At 49.8% G+C, this 17,776-nt stretch overlaps 8 protein-coding genes and 2 non-coding genes across 10 annotated transcripts; 7 read left to right on the forward strand and 3 right to left on the reverse strand.

The window, feature by feature from the left end:
* Positions 1–34: 34 nt before the first annotated feature.
* On the reverse strand, positions 35–2,271 carry EURHEDRAFT_410285 (Sec1 family protein). Its single transcript, XM_040781319.1, has 3 exons — positions 1,916–2,271; positions 835–1,860; positions 35–786 (listed from the first exon to the last, which is right to left on the reverse strand). The coding sequence occupies exons 1-3, from the start codon at positions 2,027–2,029 to the stop codon at positions 148–150; spliced, it is 1,779 nt and encodes a 592-aa protein (XP_040640932.1). The 5' UTR covers positions 2,030–2,271; the 3' UTR covers positions 35–147.
* Positions 2,202–4,329, forward strand: EURHEDRAFT_410286 (lysophospholipid acyltransferase). Its single transcript, XM_040781320.1, has 3 exons — positions 2,202–2,367; positions 2,414–3,538; positions 3,590–4,329. Exons 1-3 carry the CDS (start codon positions 2,301–2,303, stop codon positions 4,108–4,110), a joined length of 1,713 nt encoding a protein of 570 aa, XP_040640933.1. The 5' UTR covers positions 2,202–2,300; the 3' UTR covers positions 4,111–4,329.
* Positions 4,330–4,908: 579 nt separating this feature from the next.
* On the reverse strand, positions 4,909–7,137 carry EURHEDRAFT_451325 (putative serine-rich protein; the record flags this gene model as incomplete). Its single annotated transcript, XM_040783941.1, has 3 exons — positions 4,909–4,947; positions 5,003–5,193; positions 5,247–7,137. 3 exons carry the CDS (start codon positions 7,135–7,137, stop codon positions 4,909–4,911), a joined length of 2,121 nt encoding a protein of 706 aa, XP_040640934.1.
* An 845-nt stretch (positions 7,138–7,982) lies between these two features.
* On the forward strand, positions 7,983–9,341 carry EURHEDRAFT_410289 (CAAX prenyl protease RCE1). Its single transcript, XM_040781321.1, has 3 exons — positions 7,983–8,094; positions 8,139–8,179; positions 8,228–9,341. Exons 1-3 carry the CDS (start codon positions 8,043–8,045, stop codon positions 9,125–9,127), a joined length of 993 nt encoding a protein of 330 aa, XP_040640935.1. The 5' UTR covers positions 7,983–8,042; the 3' UTR covers positions 9,128–9,341.
* Positions 9,342–9,390: 49 nt separating this feature from the next.
* EURHEDRAFT_551525 (uncharacterized protein) lies at positions 9,391–10,037 on the forward strand. The gene has a single exon (XM_040787541.1). The coding sequence runs from the start codon at positions 9,639–9,641 to the stop codon at positions 10,017–10,019; it is 381 nt and encodes a 126-aa protein (XP_040640936.1). The 5' UTR covers positions 9,391–9,638; the 3' UTR covers positions 10,020–10,037.
* A 1,293-nt stretch (positions 10,038–11,330) lies between these two features.
* Positions 11,331–11,402, forward strand: EURHEDRAFT_t50. Its single transcript has one exon. It is a non-coding gene; the product is annotated as a tRNA-Trp (tRNA).
* EURHEDRAFT_410293 (uncharacterized protein) lies at positions 11,392–11,714 on the forward strand. Its single transcript, XM_040781322.1, has one exon. It carries the CDS (start codon positions 11,479–11,481, stop codon positions 11,650–11,652), a length of 174 nt encoding a protein of 57 aa, XP_040640937.1. The 5' UTR covers positions 11,392–11,478; the 3' UTR covers positions 11,653–11,714.
* Positions 11,715–11,724: 10 nt separating this feature from the next.
* On the reverse strand, positions 11,725–11,796 carry EURHEDRAFT_t53. Its single transcript has one exon. It is a non-coding gene; the product is annotated as a tRNA-Trp (tRNA).
* A 1,248-nt stretch (positions 11,797–13,044) lies between these two features.
* On the forward strand, positions 13,045–14,357 carry EURHEDRAFT_410295 (sucrase/ferredoxin-like domain-containing protein). The gene is made up of 2 exons (XM_040781323.1): positions 13,045–13,497; positions 13,548–14,357. The coding sequence occupies exons 1-2, from the start codon at positions 13,081–13,083 to the stop codon at positions 14,229–14,231; spliced, it is 1,101 nt and encodes a 366-aa protein (XP_040640938.1). The 5' UTR covers positions 13,045–13,080; the 3' UTR covers positions 14,232–14,357.
* Positions 14,358–14,471: 114 nt separating this feature from the next.
* On the forward strand, positions 14,472–17,517 carry EURHEDRAFT_375840 (leucine--tRNA ligase NAM2; the record flags this gene model as incomplete). The annotated part of the gene is made up of 3 exons (XM_040778786.1): positions 14,472–14,972; positions 15,054–15,194; positions 15,241–17,517. 3 exons carry the CDS (start codon positions 14,472–14,474, stop codon positions 17,515–17,517), a joined length of 2,919 nt encoding a protein of 972 aa, XP_040640939.1.
* Positions 17,518–17,776: the final 259 nt, after the last annotated feature.

The raw sequence follows: 17,776 nt of genomic DNA on the forward strand, positions 1-17,776 counted from the left end.
CCTAGAGTCCTGACTGCGCCAAGTACGGAGTATAGCATCATCACAATATTATGTTTTCAATTGAATATAATGGGCAAGTCATTTCTAATCTAAAGTATACAATAAAGATAGGGAAATGGTAAAACACCGAAACACCACAATTGCATATCAACGCGCAACCTCCCTCCGCAGCCGTCCAGCAGCCGATGAAGGACTCGGATCAGGCCAGCTACTCACCGCATCGTCAACCTCTTCCAAGAACGTAGTGCTGTTATGGATAATAGTGCTGGCCAGGACCACTCTAACACCCGGAGAACTGGCATTTACCTGTGCAACCATCTTGGCTTCTTCGTATGTCACACCGCCAACCATGAAGATGATGATGTCTTGGGGTTTATCCCGGACGTGGCCGCTCCCTTCGAGGAAGGGGTACTGCATTTCCTTTAGACGACCCTTTATTAGGTTTTGCAATGTCACCTCCAATCGTGGGGAGTGTTGTGTGTAAACGTTCTCGACGCCCTTCAAACCCTTGAAGCGATCCCGCGCTCCAGAGAAGAATGAGGTAGACTCGAAGAGGTCTGAGAATCCTCCAGCCACCGGAGGTGCTTGGAGAGAGTGGTGATAGGCGAGAAGTTTGGGGATGATGTTGACGCGGTTTGAGGGGACGTCGCCGGCTGTGGCCAGCAAGTCGAGTAGGATCGGGAGGGCATTGTTAGGTTGTTTTTCATAGCGGATTGCGTATAGTGCCACCAGGCGGAGCTTACTCTCTGCTGGGACGTTAGGCAATTGGATAAGCCTTTGTAGATTCTGTGACGAGTTAGTATGGCATTGGAAGAAAGAGGAAGGTAAACATACTTTAAGGTCATTCCCATGGTTATCATTGCAAGCCAAGCTCTGCTCAAGCTCACTCACATCGAGCAAGTTATCCTCGCCAACACGCCGGCTAAGCTCTCCAACCAAGGTGACATGCTTACTCACATTGCCTGACAGTTTGCGAAACTCAGGGTAATCCTCGACGAACCGCTTCATATCCGCAATGGACTCGATATTCATGGTATTTTGGGTTTTGACCTGATATTGTTCCACATACTCCTTGATGTTTTGGCCCAGGTCGCCAAAGTTCTGATACATGTTCTTCTTGAAGAACGGGTCCTGATCTTGGGAAAGCACAATCTCCCGCAACTCCGGTCGAATCTCAGGAACGTCGCGCAGGTCCACCCGGCCATTGTTGATGCCAATGAGTTCATGCACCATAGCTTGATATGTCCATTGAGTGAGTAAAGGCGTGATGGGGTCATCGCGACGGTCCAAGATCAATAAGATAGGTGGTGTGTCGGTCTTCCTAAAATTGAACAATTGCTCCTCCTGAGTGATGTGATATCGGACTTCGGTCGCAAGCTTCTTCGCCGACAGGCTATTTTTCTCGTAACGGATCAATGGGTTCTTCTTCAACGACAATAGTGTCGCAATCACGCCCTCCGTCGCTCTTTGGAGCGCATCCGCATTCCACAAATCCGGCGTGTGACTCCACAACCGCTGCAGAGGAAACCCAAGGTTTAACGAACAAAGGTCGGGGTTGACAACGAGAAAATCTGCAAAATGTTCCTGGATAACCTGCACGACTTCGTGACTATCTGCTTCTGCAAGGCGTTCGAGCGACGACTTGCGGATGATGTTGCTGAAGTAGATGTGGTACTCGCCGTATTTGGGATCGCGCAACTCGTCGACAAGAAACTGGATTGCATTCGGGGTTGGACGAACAAAGCAAAGACATCGCAGGTGTCGCATCTTCTCTCGCGCGGGATTATCGAGTCGGTCCGTGAGGTAGACTTCATGGTTGAGCAGGGCGGATTGGGTGATGGCGGTCGACACGATAGGGACCTACAGCAGCACTTGTTAGCATTTCTCCCGTATGCGAATCGAGGGAATATCCCACTGTCTCACTATCGAGGAGCAAGATCTTCATTTTGGATGAAGAGCTCTGGGTCGACGAGTCCCCCGCAGAGACCATCTTGGAGATATACCCCGACACCGCGGCGACAACGTCCATTTTCAGAGGGAAACTAAGAGAACCCTGGTATATGTCTCTCAGGGGATTCGTAATCACTTGTAACCTGGATCCAACGTTGTAGTAGAAAAGCGCCGAAGTGAGCGTGGACGGGAGAAAGGAGGGACTGATATGACATGATAATCACTGTTGAGATCATCCGGCGGAGCTCAACATTTCCGTGTCGTCCCTCTCTGTATTCAACACCCCCTGGTATAAATACAACCAATGCACTGGGATTGATTCTATCATTAACAGTTAAGGTCTCAGCACTATGCTGCCTTACGTTGACTTGGTCTTTGACTACCCTGCTAGGCTCACGGGAGCCTCGATCGATGAGCGTACGGTATCCCACGAGAATTGACCGATCAGAGCTAACAACAACAGTAAAGCTCATCACATCCTTCCTCCTTTCCTACCCCCTCGCCGCAGTACTAAAGCGTCTCCCCGATAGCCAACCCTGGAAGAAAAATGCTTTCATCATTGCCGTCTCGCTGTTCTATATCGTCGGCCTTTTCGACCTCTGGGATGGCCTCCGCACACTCGCCTACAGCTCTGCCGGTGTCTATCTGATCGCATACTACGTGGACGGCTCGCTCATGCCATGGATTGGCTTCGTGTTTCTCATGGCGCACATGTCTATCAGTCATATATACAGACAGATTCTGGATGATGGGCAGGTGATTGATATCACGGGCGCACAGATGGTGCTGGTTATGAAATTGTCATCATTTTGCTGGAATGTTCACGACGGTAGACTGCCACGAGAACAGCTGTCGGAGCCGCAGAGATACGCTGCTATCACGCAATTCCCTAGTGTTCTGGACTATCTGGGATATGTGCTGTTCTTTCCGTCGTTATTTGCGGGGCCGTCGTTCGAGTATGTCGACTACCGCCGCTGGATTGATACGACGCTCTTCGATATCCCTCCAGGCACAGACCCGAGCAAAGCGCCCCCGACACGAAAGAAGAGACGTATCCCGCGCAGTGGACGGCCGGCAGCCAAAAAGGCTATCATAGGCCTAGGCTGGATTCTACTCTTCCTCCAACTCGGCTCAAGATACAACCAAGACACCATCCTGAACCCCGAGAATAACTTCATGCAATACTCCTTCATCCGCCGTATTTTGATAATCTACCTCATCGGCTTCACCACCCGTCTCAAGTACTACGGTGTCTGGTCCCTCACTGAGGGTACCTGCATCTTGTCCGGATTAGGGTACAATGGCTTTGACCCGCGGAGTGGTAAAGTCTTCTGGAACCGCCTGGAGAACGTCGACCCATGGAGTCTGGAGACGGCGCAGAACTCGCATGGCTTCCTGGGTAGCTGGAACAAGAACACTAACCACTGGCTTAAGAACTATGTCTATCTGCGTGTGACGCCAAAGGGCAAGAAGCCCGGGTTCAGGGCTAGTATGGCTACATTTGGGACTAGTGCTTTCTGGCATGGTTTCTATCCTGGTTACTACATGACTTTCGTCCTGGGATCATTCATTCAAACCGTTGCTAAGAGTAGACCCCCCATCTTTCCCCTCTTTCTTAACCAAATACTAACAAACGCAGACTTCCGCCGCCACATCCGCCCCTTCTTCCTAACTCCCGACGGCACAAAACCCACCCCCAACAAACGCTACTACGATATCGCAAGCTGGCTTGCCACCCAACTCACTCTCTCTTTCACCGTCATGCCATTCATCTTCCTCTCATTCGCCGATTCCATGGCCGTCTGGCAAAGCGTCTACTACTATGGAATACTCACGACACTCTCGTCACTAGCTTTCTTCTCCTCGCCTGTCAAGAAGATCTTCATCAAGAAGTTGCAGACTAGGGCTAGTGGTACTGCTGGTGCTAAGAAACCGGTTTCTGTTTCTGCGCCTTCTGGGCCAACGACGCCGGGTGCTGATGGACATGACCGTGATCAAACGCTTGGTTTGCCGGATGACCCTGCTAAGGATCTTGATGAAGCTGTTCAGGAGATTAAGGGTGAGATTGATGCGAGAAACCGTCGTGGGAGTACGGCTACCATGCCTTCGGGGGCGGAGTTGAAGGCTGCTGTTGAGGAGAAGATTGGGAGGAAGTTGTAGATTGTTACTTGGTTGTGGAATGTGAAGTGTGATCTGTCACGTGCTGATGTGCTGATGTTTATTGTTACTTTGTTTATCACTGAGTATCCTTGGTAGGGCTATGTTGTATGTTTATATGGAGAGATAGAGAGAAAAAGGGAGGGAATGAGAAAACGAAGACGAAGGTAGATGTCTATCCTAGTCTAGTCTATTTTTAATCCATCATTAATCACTCCTGTTCATCTGTATATGCCAATCCATCTGAGGACAATCAAGAACAATCAAGATAAGCCAACTCAATCCAGAAGCAATCACATACAAAAAGTTCCAGGCTGAAACAGGAACTGCATGAATGCAAAAAGAACCGAAAGAATATAAAAAAGCATGAAGAATAAATGTATGCCGTCAATCCAATAAATTTTTTGATCAACCAAATCAAATCAAGCAAAGCTAATCACAACTCGGCTCCGATCAATCAACGGCCCAATGGGGCCAATTGAAAAGTGATTGACGGCGAGAAATCACCGAGCGAGATAGAATGTAACCAAACACAATCCTCCCAAACAAGTGACAATGATGTCACACCAAACCAAGCCAAACCAAGGTATATGTATATAAATAACGAACGTTGTACAATCATTCACTCGTTGCAGTCGTGTCAAGAGGGCCAAAAGGCAAAAAACGAACAGCTGAATCCGGGAAAGAAAAAAAAAAAAAGTCGAAGAAAAGAGAAAAAGCAAATGGGTATAATAAAAGGTCAACACGGAAGAAGCGATGAGAAACGGGCAACTTGTTGAATCGATGAGAGTCGTTGACCGGTTAGAAACCCGTGGTGGTTCCAATTGCAGCCAGTACAACCTATCAAGTCAAGTTAGCGATTGAGAAAAGTTAGACGGTGACAAGGGGGGCTTACAATGATAGTAATAATGGTGATGCCCACAGGCACCATCCAACGGTTGAGATTTCTCCACCACCGAGCATTGTCATGTCGACGTCGCTCAAGGTCGTATAATCTCGCATAGAGTGTCACTTCGCTTGCGGGGGTCCCCTCGAGGTCGATGTCGGGCTTGGGAGGCAAGGGCAGGAATGCAGCCACAATCCATGCTGAAACTGGTTAGTATGCAGTCTGAAACGAGAATACTGTAAGGGGGGCTTACCAAGTGGGAAGATGAACCCAAAGCAGAACGCCCAGACTTGAAGATTCCTCCGTCCAAGGAACGGTTCCATCCGCGAGTCCAACGAAGGCGCGACCCAGTTACTAGCCTGAGTCTCAAGTCTTTGCCGATCCGCATACAAATGAGGTGACCAGCTGTGTCGCAACTGATAGAACATCCCCGTCGGCGGTCGCGATGTCGGTGGGGGAGCAACCCAATGGCTGCGCGGATCCCGGGGATCCTCCGAGGCTGACCGCGGATCGCTCTCAATCGCACGGATACCCAGTCGGGACATTGGTCGGCTGGCGTTCGACGGGTGAGCGCGATGACCTCCAGAGGATTGTCCGGTGCTGGCAAGCGACAGAGCGGAATTCACCGCATTCCCATTCCGGTAGTACACCTTGGCCCAGTTCGGAACCAGATTGGTAAGGAAGCTGGAAGTGGTTGCCCGACTTCGCATGCTACCGGTCCGTCGCGAGTCGGCGGAGGGTGTGCTGGTGTGACCCAAGCCCGCATTGCGAACTTGAAGATTGGTGAAATTTCCGACCTTCTCATCCGAGTCACTGACTAGCCGCAAAGAGGTGTCGTGTTTGGACTGGTGGACCACTGCGCTGGAAGGTCGAGCGGGCTCTGCTGTTGAGCGCCCGCTCGAGGGTTCGTCTGCGGCGCCTGCGAAGCTGTTGTCGCATTCAGCGGACCATTGCGAGGGTACAGTAGACAAATGGGAGGTGATGCGGCTTTCGGAGCGTTCGGGGATGGGTTCGTGGAGGGTGGAGGAATCGTAAGAGGTAGAGCGCGGCTCCTGGTGCGAGGTTTCGACCCAGGAGCTGGAGGAGGAAGGAGCACGGATGCTCGGGTACTGGACGTGAGCACCGTTGTCAACAACGGCTTGAATCTCAGAGTCGGGACCGCTCTGGGACGAGGAGGCCTGGGAGTGGGAGTGGCTGCGGACAGAGCGCGAGCGATCGCGCTCGTGGGAGGAAGTCTGGGACTGGGCCGAACCGTGGACGGATTGATAAGGAGGAGTAGAATGGAAGGAACGGGCGGCCCAGCTGGACTGTTCCGAAGGCGAACCATGGATCCAGGGGGTAGCCCCGATGTGCCGAATGACGGTACCCAAGGAATTGGCGGACGAAGAAATGGAATTGGAACGATGGGTGACGGATTCTGAGTTGGATGGGGTCCCGAGGCGCATGAAGTTGACGCTGGAGGTATCAGTATAGGTGACGAAGTTGGGACTCGAGGGCGCGATAGAGGGCGGGCCGATGGGGACGATGTTGGGACTGGAGCTGTCGCTGGGGTGGCGGGAGGACGCCAGGGAGGCGACGGTCTTGACGGTGCGAGCGGGCGGGAGGCTCACATCGTCACCAGAAGAGATAGTTTTCTTGTCGTCCTCATACAGCTTGAAGGTTTGGTCATCATCGTCATCCTCGTTCCCCTGAGAGGGCGTCGGGTACGAAGAGTGGGTGGACTCGGGGTCGTGCAGCCAACTCTGGGAATTGTGGACGAAATCAACCCAGGAGTCACTACCAGACGCTTCCAGGGTGCTGCTTTCCGCTAGACCAGTGCTAGGCTCGCCGGAGAGAATGGACGAAACGCGGGAAGGGGTTGTCGAGGTCTGCGGTGGAAAAAGCTGTTGCCCCTTGCCGGGATTGGGAAGCAGCACGTGTTCCGGCTTGGTCGGAAAGGGGGAAGAAGCATAGATAGTAGCCTCGTTGGGGTAACTGGAGTAGTCGTGCTGGAAGGGATAGTCGTTCTCGTGCTCGTCGCTGTTATGGGTACTTTTGGAGCGAACATGGTGTAGGGAGGCGGGAGGAGAGGCGGAATTGGTATGCGAATGCGAGCGTTCATGAAGGGCTCTGCGAGGAGATGTGTTGGATTGATTCGAACGCATGATTAAAGCATATTATGGTATTACTATATTGTCGAGTGTGCTTTTTTGGAACCGAGGATAAACGATAATTATATCAGATGATAGGTAATATTAGGGATAAAAAGATGCAGCTGTAAGTTTAAAAGAATGACAGAACACGACCAGAGTAAAAAAGAATGACTGGATTAAAGCATAATAAAGAGTGACTTAACAACAACAAAGAACGACGGCACTTGAAGAGAAAAAGAGAGAAAAAAGAGATGAAAAGAGAGGGCGAGGGCCGGCAGTAATAAAAGACACAGTCAGAGATTGGCCCAACACAGGAACGAACGAGAGCTGCAGAGACGCTATACCCTATTCAGGGGAGTGAAACACGCTTAAATACGCAATGACCAGCCGGGCATCAGTGACGAACTCTTCTATATAAGGACACCCCCTGATAAATGGCGTCTAGAATAGCGGAATAGGAGAATAGGAGAAGTATATAGTCGGGTATAGACAGAAGTATCGTTGCATTCGATCGCATGTCTTTGTACTAGCTAGACTATGCGCAAATACTTATGCTTGCATAATGTAGATCGATGGATCTGCCAACTCACAGTGGGGTGACAGCAGCGGTGAGATTACTCGTCCAGCATAATTAAACCAATTGGAGATCCCAATCCATCTCGAGGCTGTGACCCCTGTACAGGTACTCTGGAGTACCCTAATATATATCCCGAGTAAGGCGTGCCTGTGTCTATCTTTATCCAGCACTCGGGATGCGGAGCCGATGAACGGAGTGTAAACAATATTTTCTGCCTGAGGCATCTATGTGTTAACTTAGTCATCGCGTGTCATTGTCTGGACTTGATATTGTCCTTGCTGGTATATCTTTTCTTTCTTCTGTATATTTATTTCATTCTTCCATATATTTGGTCTCAGCAATGGCGCCTATATCCCTTTTCGCCCGGCTCAAAAATCTATACTCCGGGCGCGGTATGTCACACTATCATTACCACGAGCGCTACTGACATGAACAGATGAACCCATCCTGTCAGTCAACATGGCTGCAGTAGCTTCGGTATGTGACATGTCTAGTGGAACTTGCAAAATACTAAAACATGGGTAGGTTCTTCTAACTCTGGCCTACGTCGTCCCATTTTACATTTCTTCCACCACCCGTCCATCGCCCACTCTCAGTCGCGATGCCCCATCGGTCATCCGCGCGCGAATCCGCGCTGTCACTCTATCCACACTGGGTGGCTCCCTCGTGGTACTCTGGGTGATCCTAAGCAATACCAATGTGCCTCTCGGCCACGCTCTTCATCTCCTTGGCTGGTGGCCTATCGTCCCCGGCGACATCTTCCGCTCATTACTTCTCACGGCCATTCTATTCCTGGGTCCCCTCTTTGAACGAGGAATCGCCGAAGGTGAATGGAAAGAATGGATTCGCTACGGCAGAATCTCCGAATCCCTCCGTGGCTGGATGGGTTGGAGGAACTACGTTGCCGGGCCTGTCACTGAGGAAATCATGTTCCGATCTATCATCATCACTCTGCATCTCCTCGCTAAAGTATCTTCTGGGCATATTGTATTCATTGCGCCCGTATACTTTGGCATCGCACATATCCACCACTTCTACGAGTTCCGGCTTACTCATCCGGACACTTCGATTCCGCTTGCCCTCCTCCGCTCCTTCGTTCAGTTCACTTATACGACTATCTTTGGCTGGTACGCCAACTTCCTCTACCTGCGCACTGGCTCGCTGTTTGCTGTTATCTTTGTTCACAGTTTCTGCAACTGGTGTGGTCTACCCCGGTTCTGGGGACGCGTTGAAGCCGGTGTCGCTCTGGCACCACCACCGGAAGGTAATGACGAACGCGAGCAAAGTACGACTTACGTGACACCTGATGGATTGGGATTAGGATGGACAGTAGCATACTATGTGCTTCTTGTCGTCGGGGCTGTTTGGTTTCGGTATGTTTTGTGGTCGTTGACCGAGTCAAGTCATGCATTGGCGGGTTTTTGATGTCATCTTGGAGCTTGCTGTTTTGAGATGGGATACGAGTCATGTGTATGATAGACAGGTTAGGAGATTATCGAATAGTATTTTTGGACTAGTCATGTCAGGTACCAATGTCATATGCGGCATATAATACCTAGTCCATTCCGTAATATAGCCCAATATAACGCTATAAACCCACTATACGAGTCAATGGAGGGAGAATTCTGTTCCTGCCTGCTTGACTACAATTATGTGTATTGGAGAATGATATCTTACCAGTCCATATTATCTTCGCCGGCGCAACAAGCGGCATCGGCGCCGCCACTTTCACATCCATAACTTCAATTCTGTGTAATCCAACCCTCTACATCCTGGGCCAATCAGCATCACACTTCACAATTCAGTGAGGAAAACCATATTCCTGAACCCAGACGCCAGGATCGTTCTCCTCGAAGTCGATGTTTCATTGCTATCGGATGTTGACAAATCTTGTAAACAGATTCAAAGGGATGAGAGGAACGTGGATTATCTATATATGAGCGCGGGTTTGGTGCTGCTGAACAAAGCGGAGTGTGCGTCAATTGCCGATGAATGGGCTGCAAATGCTAACGGTTGCAGATACAAAAGGTCTGGAGATCTGCTTCGCGCTGTCATACTACACCCGCATCCACCTCATCTCAAATCTTCGGGGGTGTTTTGGATAATGGTCCTCGCGACTATCTGCAGTGTTGTGAAAGTGGTTATGAATATTTTTGGTGTCTCTGCAGAAGAGAGCAGGGGGGGACAGGCTTATCATCTTATATATAGTAATTTTGGTCGGGGGCATGTGTGGCGGATTGATAATAAGAATGAAGTGATTAGAAGGGATGGTATTTTGGGAAGGTATTGGAAGGGTGCATGGCCTGAGAGGATTTGAAAGGGTGTTTGAGAAGGCTGTTCGGTGATTCTTAGCTCTAAAAGTACACAACAGACAGGTTCTGATGATGTTGAGTCAATGAAATCCATTTCAAGCACGAGCTCTCTCGCATTTCTTGGTAATGTATAACTCCAATCAGTCGAACTACATAGCTTATCGGCCCTGGTTCAAAGACGTGCATCATGAAAGCTTTTTGGCCGAACAATCTCGGCTGGTAGATCATAGAAAAGCATTTCTTTTGACAAGACCTGTCATGCTTTGATGTGCCCAATACGTGGGGTTGAACCTAGGAATTCCTACTTGTAAGAACTCATCGGGTGTTCTAATCCCACAAGTCTCTTTTCAGATGTTGATATCATATGATAGCTTATTGGTGATTGCTTACCCAAAATTCCCATGGCTTTCTGTCGTATTGCTCATGGGAAATTTTTGGAACTTGGCGTGGATGAGTCCCAATACGCTGCCTAACAGGTGCATATGTGATCGAGCGCTGCCAAAAGATTCGATCGTCAATTACATCGAATCATCTATCTGGTATCGCATGGCCTTTTTATAATTGTTCCTTATTTGCGCTTTCTGGTATGGTGAAATAGTTCCCACGGCTCTATGAACGTGTAACTCGAGAATACTAGATCACGGAGGATATACCTGTCGCTTTTGTCAGTTGTAGCACACTTGGTATTTAGCAAGCCCACTGTTATAGAACGATCTTGGGTGATTATATGTTGTGCAGTTGAGCAAGAGTCGAGTATGTCTTTATCGTGACTGTATGAGCGAATTCGATACATTATGACTGTCGGGCATCCAATTCCAATCAGCACTTTGACGTAAATAAAGAGACCCTAGAAACTTATTATTAGCTATAAACGAATCGAACCGCGCAAGCATTTTATAACGTGGTCTTCCTTGGTGATGATATAGAGGCCTCTAATATCAACTTACTCTTTCATAGCTTGCAAATAGGCTGCCTTTGCCTTTGGGTAAGTATGGCCAACTCACACGAATCAGATAAGAACTGTACGTTGATGTGAGTACTTGTATAAGGACCGAGAGAACTCAGTGGAGAGTACGGAAAAAGATGACTGGGCCGAAGAAAATGTGAACAATGAATACAACGGAATGCCATGCTGGCTCAATAATCTGTAGCCGCTAGATGGTACTCAATCTCCTTGATTATCTCTTCTATTCCTTAGACTACATTAATGGTGATTACAAGAACGAAGGGCTATCAGCAATTCTTTGCCAACCGATAAGACATACACAACTTTCAAGTCAATCATAGTATTAAATAGGTAATGATAAACCATTAATGGGCCTATGGCGCAACGGTAGCGCGTGTGACTCCAGATCACAAGGTTATCTGTTCGAATCAGGTTGGGCTCAATTTTTTTTCCCCCTTCTTTTACTGCGGTCATGGGTAATACGAATCGGTTGACAGACTACCTGATGAAATACTAACATGATTAAAGAAACAAAGAAAAAGGCTGGGTCTTTGCCCTATATCCAAATAGGCGAAAGCATGGATAGTCAGGCTGCCAGCGAGCGCTCCCGCTTCGATTTATTACTACTCGTCGTCTTCTTGTCGTTGATCTGTTATTGTTTGTTACTTCCACCAGACAAAAAGAACCAATAAAAGTTGGGATTTTAATTTTAGATCTAAAATTATTAAATTTTGAGAACCAGAAAAAATATATTAAAAAAAAATTGAGCCCAACCTGATTCGAACAGATAACCTTGTGATCTGGAGTCACACGCGCTACCGTTGCGCCATAGGCCCATTGGTTGATAAATTCCTAATTTATTGTTTATATAACGTAATTTTTTACAACATTCACCCTTTTCAAGGAAAATATAGCCGATAAATGGTTTGAAACCTATTTTTACACCTAGAAATCCATAGTCCACTCGAGATAATAGAGGAGCTATTTGATTTCCATTGATAATCGGTTCTGAGTCTAGGCTGCTACCCCTTGAAATGTCGGGGCTCGCGCGAAGGGATCTGCATATACGTAGTAGACTCCGGACTCCGGGTTGAATGACAATGTCGGTTAGATTGTTAGATGCAAGAGACGGAAACGTGGCTATGGTGAATGTCTGCCTGCATGTGTTGTGTTGATCTTCTATTTACGTGCACCGCCGCGGGGTTCAAATATATATTCCGGACGCAGAGCACAATACTCCATCCGAATTCAGGGGTGCTAGCGTAAAGAAGAGTGGAAGATTATCTAGTTCGTTGCACTCGAAGACCAGCGCGCAAGATGGAGGTCCTTCCTTGACCAGAATATATCAACCGACATCTCACTAGAGCACATCCTCTGCTGCGCCATTGTGGGCAAAGACTACGATCTAGTTCAAACCTGTCTCTCCCACAGCGCCCAGCTCAATGACTTGATATACGGTGCAGTCGTCCGCGGGTTAACTATTGACCTAATGTGCATCCTCATCCTAGCTGTCCTGGATGTAGACTGCCAGAATGATCGGACTAGTGAATATGTTGCGATGACTGCGTCCAGCGGAAATCCTGAATTCACATGATTCCCACTCGAGCATGGCTTGGATCCGAACATAAACCCGCTAGCTGATTTCTACCCAGCGCTCTGTGTCGCCGTGGGCAACGACAATGTTGAAATGACCGAGTTGTTGTTCCAGTATGGGACACGGGTGAATAGGCTAGGTGCACTGGGGGCAGCAGCGAAACGGAAGCGATATGCAATGATGGAATTTCTTTTCAGACATGGCGCGGATATGAACGATGATGCGAAGTGGGCCGATGATGTTGTTATAAGTTGGCCACCGGGGACGACGGCATTACATGAGGCTGTTGCAGTGAGAGACATCGATGTCCTGGGGGTTGTCTGATCCAGCGGGGAGCTGACCCGGGTTTGAAGGATTATGGTGAGCGGACGCCTGCTATATGGTGGCCCGCAAGGAGGGTCATCAGGAGGCAGCAGACTTTTTTGGACAACATGCCATAGAATAGAGCTGTAGCCTGTTAGATGAATAAAGAGTCATACTTCGGAAGTGATCTCGGACTCGGCCTCGGAAATTGCGGAGTTTAGCTATGACATTTATCTCTCCGGATTTTCAACTCAAGAAAATCATCGTCCGCGCAACAATGAAACTACGACTACAACCGCTTTGGCGGTCGCCTTTTGGCACTCTCAGACCTCATTTACAAATACGCTCTGCCAGCCGTCTCCGCACTCGTCTCGACATCCCCCCTCCATTCCCCGTCACGAAATCATGCCCCGAACCTAGTTGCAATTGCCCGCCCACGCCTGCGATGCCAGAAGGGCTTCCGATCGACCATGAACAACCGCTAAACGGAACCATGGCTGCGTATGCACAGCAGTTGCTGATCTGTACCGGACAGCGAGATTGGACTAGTCGCATTGAGGATGACGGGAAGGAGAAGGGTTGGGGGGATCTTGCGCGAGGATTGAAGAAGCTACTTGGGCGTGGTGGTCCTTATGCTGATGTATGTGTTGATCGAGGTATAGCATGGAATATTGCTAACCGAGACTGAAGCCGTTTAATAACATCCTCGTTTCGAACTCTTCACTATCCGCATCTTCGTCCTTGTCATCCGCTTCGGCCTTCCTCTTCCCCAGCTTTAAATACTTTCCTTCGATTCCTGTTGCCGACCAAGATGCAACGGATCCAAATCTGTCAAGCTTTGTCCAAGCTTTCCTCCTTCCCGAAAAACTACACCCCATGCAAGAATCCTCCCTTCCCGAGCCCAAACGTGACCAACTAGTCCGCGTCCCAAGCCTAGCATCGCAATTCCCCGGCGCAATCGACATCCACCAATCCCCCGTGATCCTCATCTGCGGTCACGGCGGCCGCGACATGCGCTGCGGAGTCATGGCACCGGTCCTTGAAATCGAATTCGACCGTGTTCTCTCTGCGCGTGGGTTCTCTACTTCTGTCAGTGATAGCAAGACAATCGACAGCCCGGAGCACGCGCATATTGGACTGATCAGCCATGTCGGGGGACACAAATATGCTGGAAACGTGATTATCTATGTTCCACCGGGGATGAGGATGTGCGATGGTGCTCCTAACCCGCTGGCCGGGAAGGGTATCTGGTATGGACGTGTTGAACCTAGGCATGTAGAGGGGATTGTGGAGGGGACTGTTTTTGGAGGAAAGGCGGTTATGGACCATTTTCGGGGTGGAATTGGGCGAGATGGGGAGATTTTACGGTTATAGAAGAGGACCTGTTTATGGAGAACTACCAATAACATAGAAACTAGACACAATTATCCAGGATATAATTGATGTACATGTATTCAGAAACAAACCGGATCTATGATGTAGACGCTAATCCCAATCGGGACGGAAGTTCTCCGCGTCAAACAATTTGACGGCGGTTTTCTCCTCTGCAGAATCTCGATCAATGGCTTGATCTCGACATACAGTTATGAGACAATGAAGTAATATACGACAAACATGCTCTCCCTTTCACGACTACGATTAAACCCAACTTGTGCCCTCGCACAGGGTCGCAGACTCACCACCACCATCTTCCCCAAACCCTTCATCCGATTCGCAACAATCTCGACCTCCTCACTCCCCCGAAAACTAGACCTCCTCGCTCTCGATCGAAAATGGCAAGAAAAATGGCAGCAACAGCAACAACAGCAACAACCTCCTCAACCCAGTGCCAACGATGGCAAACCAAAATCCTACATCCTCTCCATGTTCCCTTACCCTTCCGGAACCCTGCACATGGGCCACCTCCGCGTCTACACAATCTCTGACGTCCTAGCGCGCTTCTACCGCATGCGTGGACATGACGTCGTCCATCCAATGGGCTGGGATGCATTCGGGTTACCGGCAGAAAACGCAGCGATAGAGAGGGGCGTGGATCCGGCGGAGTGGACGAGGGAGAATATCGGACGGATGAAGGAGCAGTTGAGGAGTATTTCAACGGCTTTCAATTGGGATCGTGTACGTATGTCTTTAACTCGCCTGTTGGGGCTTGGGTCGAATTGGATGAGGGCTAATCAATGCGTGCTGATGGTTGGGTAGGAATTGGCGACTTGTGCGCCAGAATTTTATGAGCATACGCAGCGGATTTTCCTGATGTTGTATCAGAAAGGGTTGGCGTATCAGGCTGAGGCATTGGTTAATTATGACCCGGTTGATAAGACCGTTTTGGCGAATGAGCAGGTGAGTGAATTTAGATATACAAGTTACGGACAGGGCTGATTGGCAGGTCGATGCAAATGGTTTCTCATGGCGCTCCGGCGCAAAGGTCGAGCAGCTCAAGTTGAAGCAATGGTTTTTCCGTATCACTGCATTCAAAGAAGCCTTGTTGAAGGATCTGGATTCGTTGGCTGGTGGCTGGCCTGAACGAGTCTTGTCCATGCAGCGCAACTGGCTTGGGAAGTCGGATGGTGCTAAGGTTAAGTTCCCAGTTACCGTCAATGATGCCCAATCAAGTGTTAATGTGTTTACCACTCGTCCTGATACGCTGTATGGTGTCGAGTATCTGGCTCTTTCGCTGAACCACCCCATTGTTCAGCAGGTAGTCGAGAAGGACGAAGGACTACGCAAGTTCTTAGATGAAGCGGCATCGCTGTCGTCTGATACTAAGGCTGGCTACAAGCTACCTAATGTCTGGGCATCGCATCCGCTGCATATAATCGACAAGGAGAGTGAACATATTGCCCAAAGACTCCCGGTTTTCGCGGCTCCGTACGTCCTCGGTGATTACGGTGAGGGTGCTGTTATGGGTGTTCCGGGACACGACTCTCGAGATTTAGCCTTCTTTAAAGAGAATGTGAATTCGGAGTTCATTCCACAGGTTATTGGAGCCGAGGTGCAAGCCGCGCCGGCGGACTCGGGCGTCCTTCCCGCCGCGAACGCCGAGGCTTTCACGCACGAAGGCTATTTGACTTCCCGCTGCTGGAAGTATCAGGGCCTGCATTCGCAGGAAGCAAAGAAGCAAATTGTCACTGATCTCAACGCCGTCGGGCATGGCGAAGTAGTTGAGCAATGGCGCCTGCGCGACTGGTTGATCAGTCGACAGCGTTACTGGGGTGCTCCGATCCCCATCATCCACTGCGATAGTTGTGGTGCGGTGCCGGTGCCGGATGACCAGCTACCGGTGCAACTACCCAAACTCGAAGGCGACTGGCTCAAGGGAAAGAAGGGTAACCCGCTCGAGTCGTCAGAGGAATGGAAGCGCACTGAGTGCCCTAGCTGCGGACAGCCTGCGAACCGCGACACTGACACAATGGACACTTTTGTCGACTCATCGTGGTACTATCTACGGTTCTTGGACGCGGCGAACAAAGAGCAGCCGTTTTCATCAGCGTCTGTTCGACCGGTAGACGTCTACATTGGCGGTGTTGAGCATGCCATCCTGCATCTTTTGTATGCTCGTTTCATCTACAAATTCCTTGCGCAGTCTAAGTTGTTCCCTGAGATCGCACGGAATAGTAATATACTGAGAGCACCGCCTGAGCCGTTCCAGATGCTATTATCGCAGGGAATGGTCCACGGGAAAACATACTCGGACCCGTCCACTGGTCGATTCCTGCATCCGTCTGAGGTGGACTTCAGTGGTGGTCCTGAAAAGCCAGTTATCAAGGACACCCAAATCACACCACAAGTATCGTTCGAAAAAATGTCCAAGAGCAAACACAATGGTGTAGATCCCACTGCGTGTGCACACCGATATGGAGCCGATGCGACACGTGCGCATGTCTTATTCGCAGCGCCTGTGAGTGAGGTTCTCGAGTGGGATGAGGCGAAGATCGTGGGTATCGAGCGGTGGTTCGGTCGGGTGTGGAAGCTAGTGCTGGATGCGCGAGAGCAATTGACCAAGTCGGAGTACCGGTTTTCCGAAAAGGGATTGTGTGCCGACCACGCGACTCAGTTGCCGTTGCTACCGTCGTTGAGTGATGCTGATGCGGACGCCGTGCTCGTCACGCATCGGGCCATCGTTTCAGTCACACAGTGTGTTGAGCGTAACCCGTACGGACTGAACACGGTGATTTCGGATCTGATCAAATTAACCAACTCGTTGTCCTCCTCTTCGAATCTCTTGCCTCTGACTCTGTATCTTTGCGTTTCCTCCCTTCTCCGTCTCCTGGCACCAATTGCGCCGGCGCTGTCTTCGGAGGGATGGGAAATCCTTCACGAAGCAGTCCTCGAGCGTCAAACCGAGACACCCGTCCCAGCAATCTTCGCCGCGCCTTGGCCGACACCTCTCCTCGCCGCGGAACAAGCAGACACCCTGTCCGCGCGTGGGGGCCAAACTGTCGCGGTTCAGGTAAACGGCAAGATGCGCTTCACGGCAACCATTCCGCGACGACTGTCGCCCACCACAGAGAAGCCAGATGCGCAGGAGGAGCAGGATTGGGTGGTGAGTAGGATCCTGGAGACGGATGAGGGACGGGTATGGTTGCGAGAACGGAATGACTGGGAGAAGCGGAGACGAGTGGTGGTGGTGAAGGGGGGGAAATTGGTCAATGTGGTTTTTTGATTCTGTCCTCCGTACCCCAACCCATGTATATTAGTTGGAGGTGGTTTATTTATTTTATTTTATTTTATTTTATTTTATTTTATTTTTTTTTTTGGATAGAATGATCGTGTTGCACTCATTCTGGATGAGGGGAACTGTCAGTGACAGGCCATGCCGTGTCACCGTGGATCTCCCCTCATTCTCGGGGATGTCGGAGAATCGGGGACGGACAGGGATTCCCCGTGTAGCAGCGTAGGATACAGTGTACAAAAGTGGAAAA

The sequence above is a fragment of the Aspergillus ruber genome (genome assembly GCF_000600275.1).
Source record: "Aspergillus ruber CBS 135680 unplaced genomic scaffold scaffold00006, whole genome shotgun sequence".
Classification (NCBI taxonomy): domain Eukaryota; kingdom Fungi; phylum Ascomycota; class Eurotiomycetes; order Eurotiales; family Aspergillaceae; genus Aspergillus; species Aspergillus ruber.

Bases quoted from the DNA above. Each gene is read 5' to 3' on its own strand.
- EURHEDRAFT_410285 (XM_040781319.1), bottom strand. From the start codon at position 2,029: ATGGACGTTGTCGCCGCGGTGTCGGGGTATATCTCCAAGATGGTCTCT. The intron at 1,861-1,915 runs GTGGGATATTCC...GTGCTGCTGTAG, and splicing joins TGCTCCTCGATAGTGAGACA to GTCCCTATCGTGTCGACCGC. The intron at 787-834 runs GTATGTTTACCT...AACTCGTCACAG, and splicing joins ACCATGGGAATGACCTTAAA to AATCTACAAAGGCTTATCCA.
- EURHEDRAFT_410286 (XM_040781320.1), top strand. From the start codon at position 2,301: ATGCTGCCTTACGTTGACTTGGTCTTTGACTACCCTGCTAGGCTCACG. The intron at 2,368-2,413 runs GTACGGTATCCC...TAACAACAACAG, and splicing joins GGGAGCCTCGATCGATGAGC to TAAAGCTCATCACATCCTTC. The intron at 3,539-3,589 runs GTAGACCCCCCA...TAACAAACGCAG, and splicing joins CATTCAAACCGTTGCTAAGA to ACTTCCGCCGCCACATCCGC.
- EURHEDRAFT_410289 (XM_040781321.1), top strand. From the start codon at position 8,043: ATGGCGCCTATATCCCTTTTCGCCCGGCTCAAAAATCTATACTCCGGG. The intron at 8,095-8,138 runs GTATGTCACACT...TGACATGAACAG, and splicing joins AAATCTATACTCCGGGCGCG to ATGAACCCATCCTGTCAGTC. The intron at 8,180-8,227 runs GTATGTGACATG...AAACATGGGTAG, and splicing joins ACATGGCTGCAGTAGCTTCG to GTTCTTCTAACTCTGGCCTA.
- EURHEDRAFT_551525 (XM_040787541.1), top strand. From the start codon at position 9,639: ATGAGCGCGGGTTTGGTGCTGCTGAACAAAGCGGAGTGTGCGTCAATT.
- EURHEDRAFT_410293 (XM_040781322.1), top strand. From the start codon at position 11,479: ATGATTAAAGAAACAAAGAAAAAGGCTGGGTCTTTGCCCTATATCCAA.
- EURHEDRAFT_410295 (XM_040781323.1), top strand. From the start codon at position 13,081: ATGACATTTATCTCTCCGGATTTTCAACTCAAGAAAATCATCGTCCGC. The intron at 13,498-13,547 runs GTATGTGTTGAT...CCGAGACTGAAG, and splicing joins GTGGTGGTCCTTATGCTGAT to CCGTTTAATAACATCCTCGT.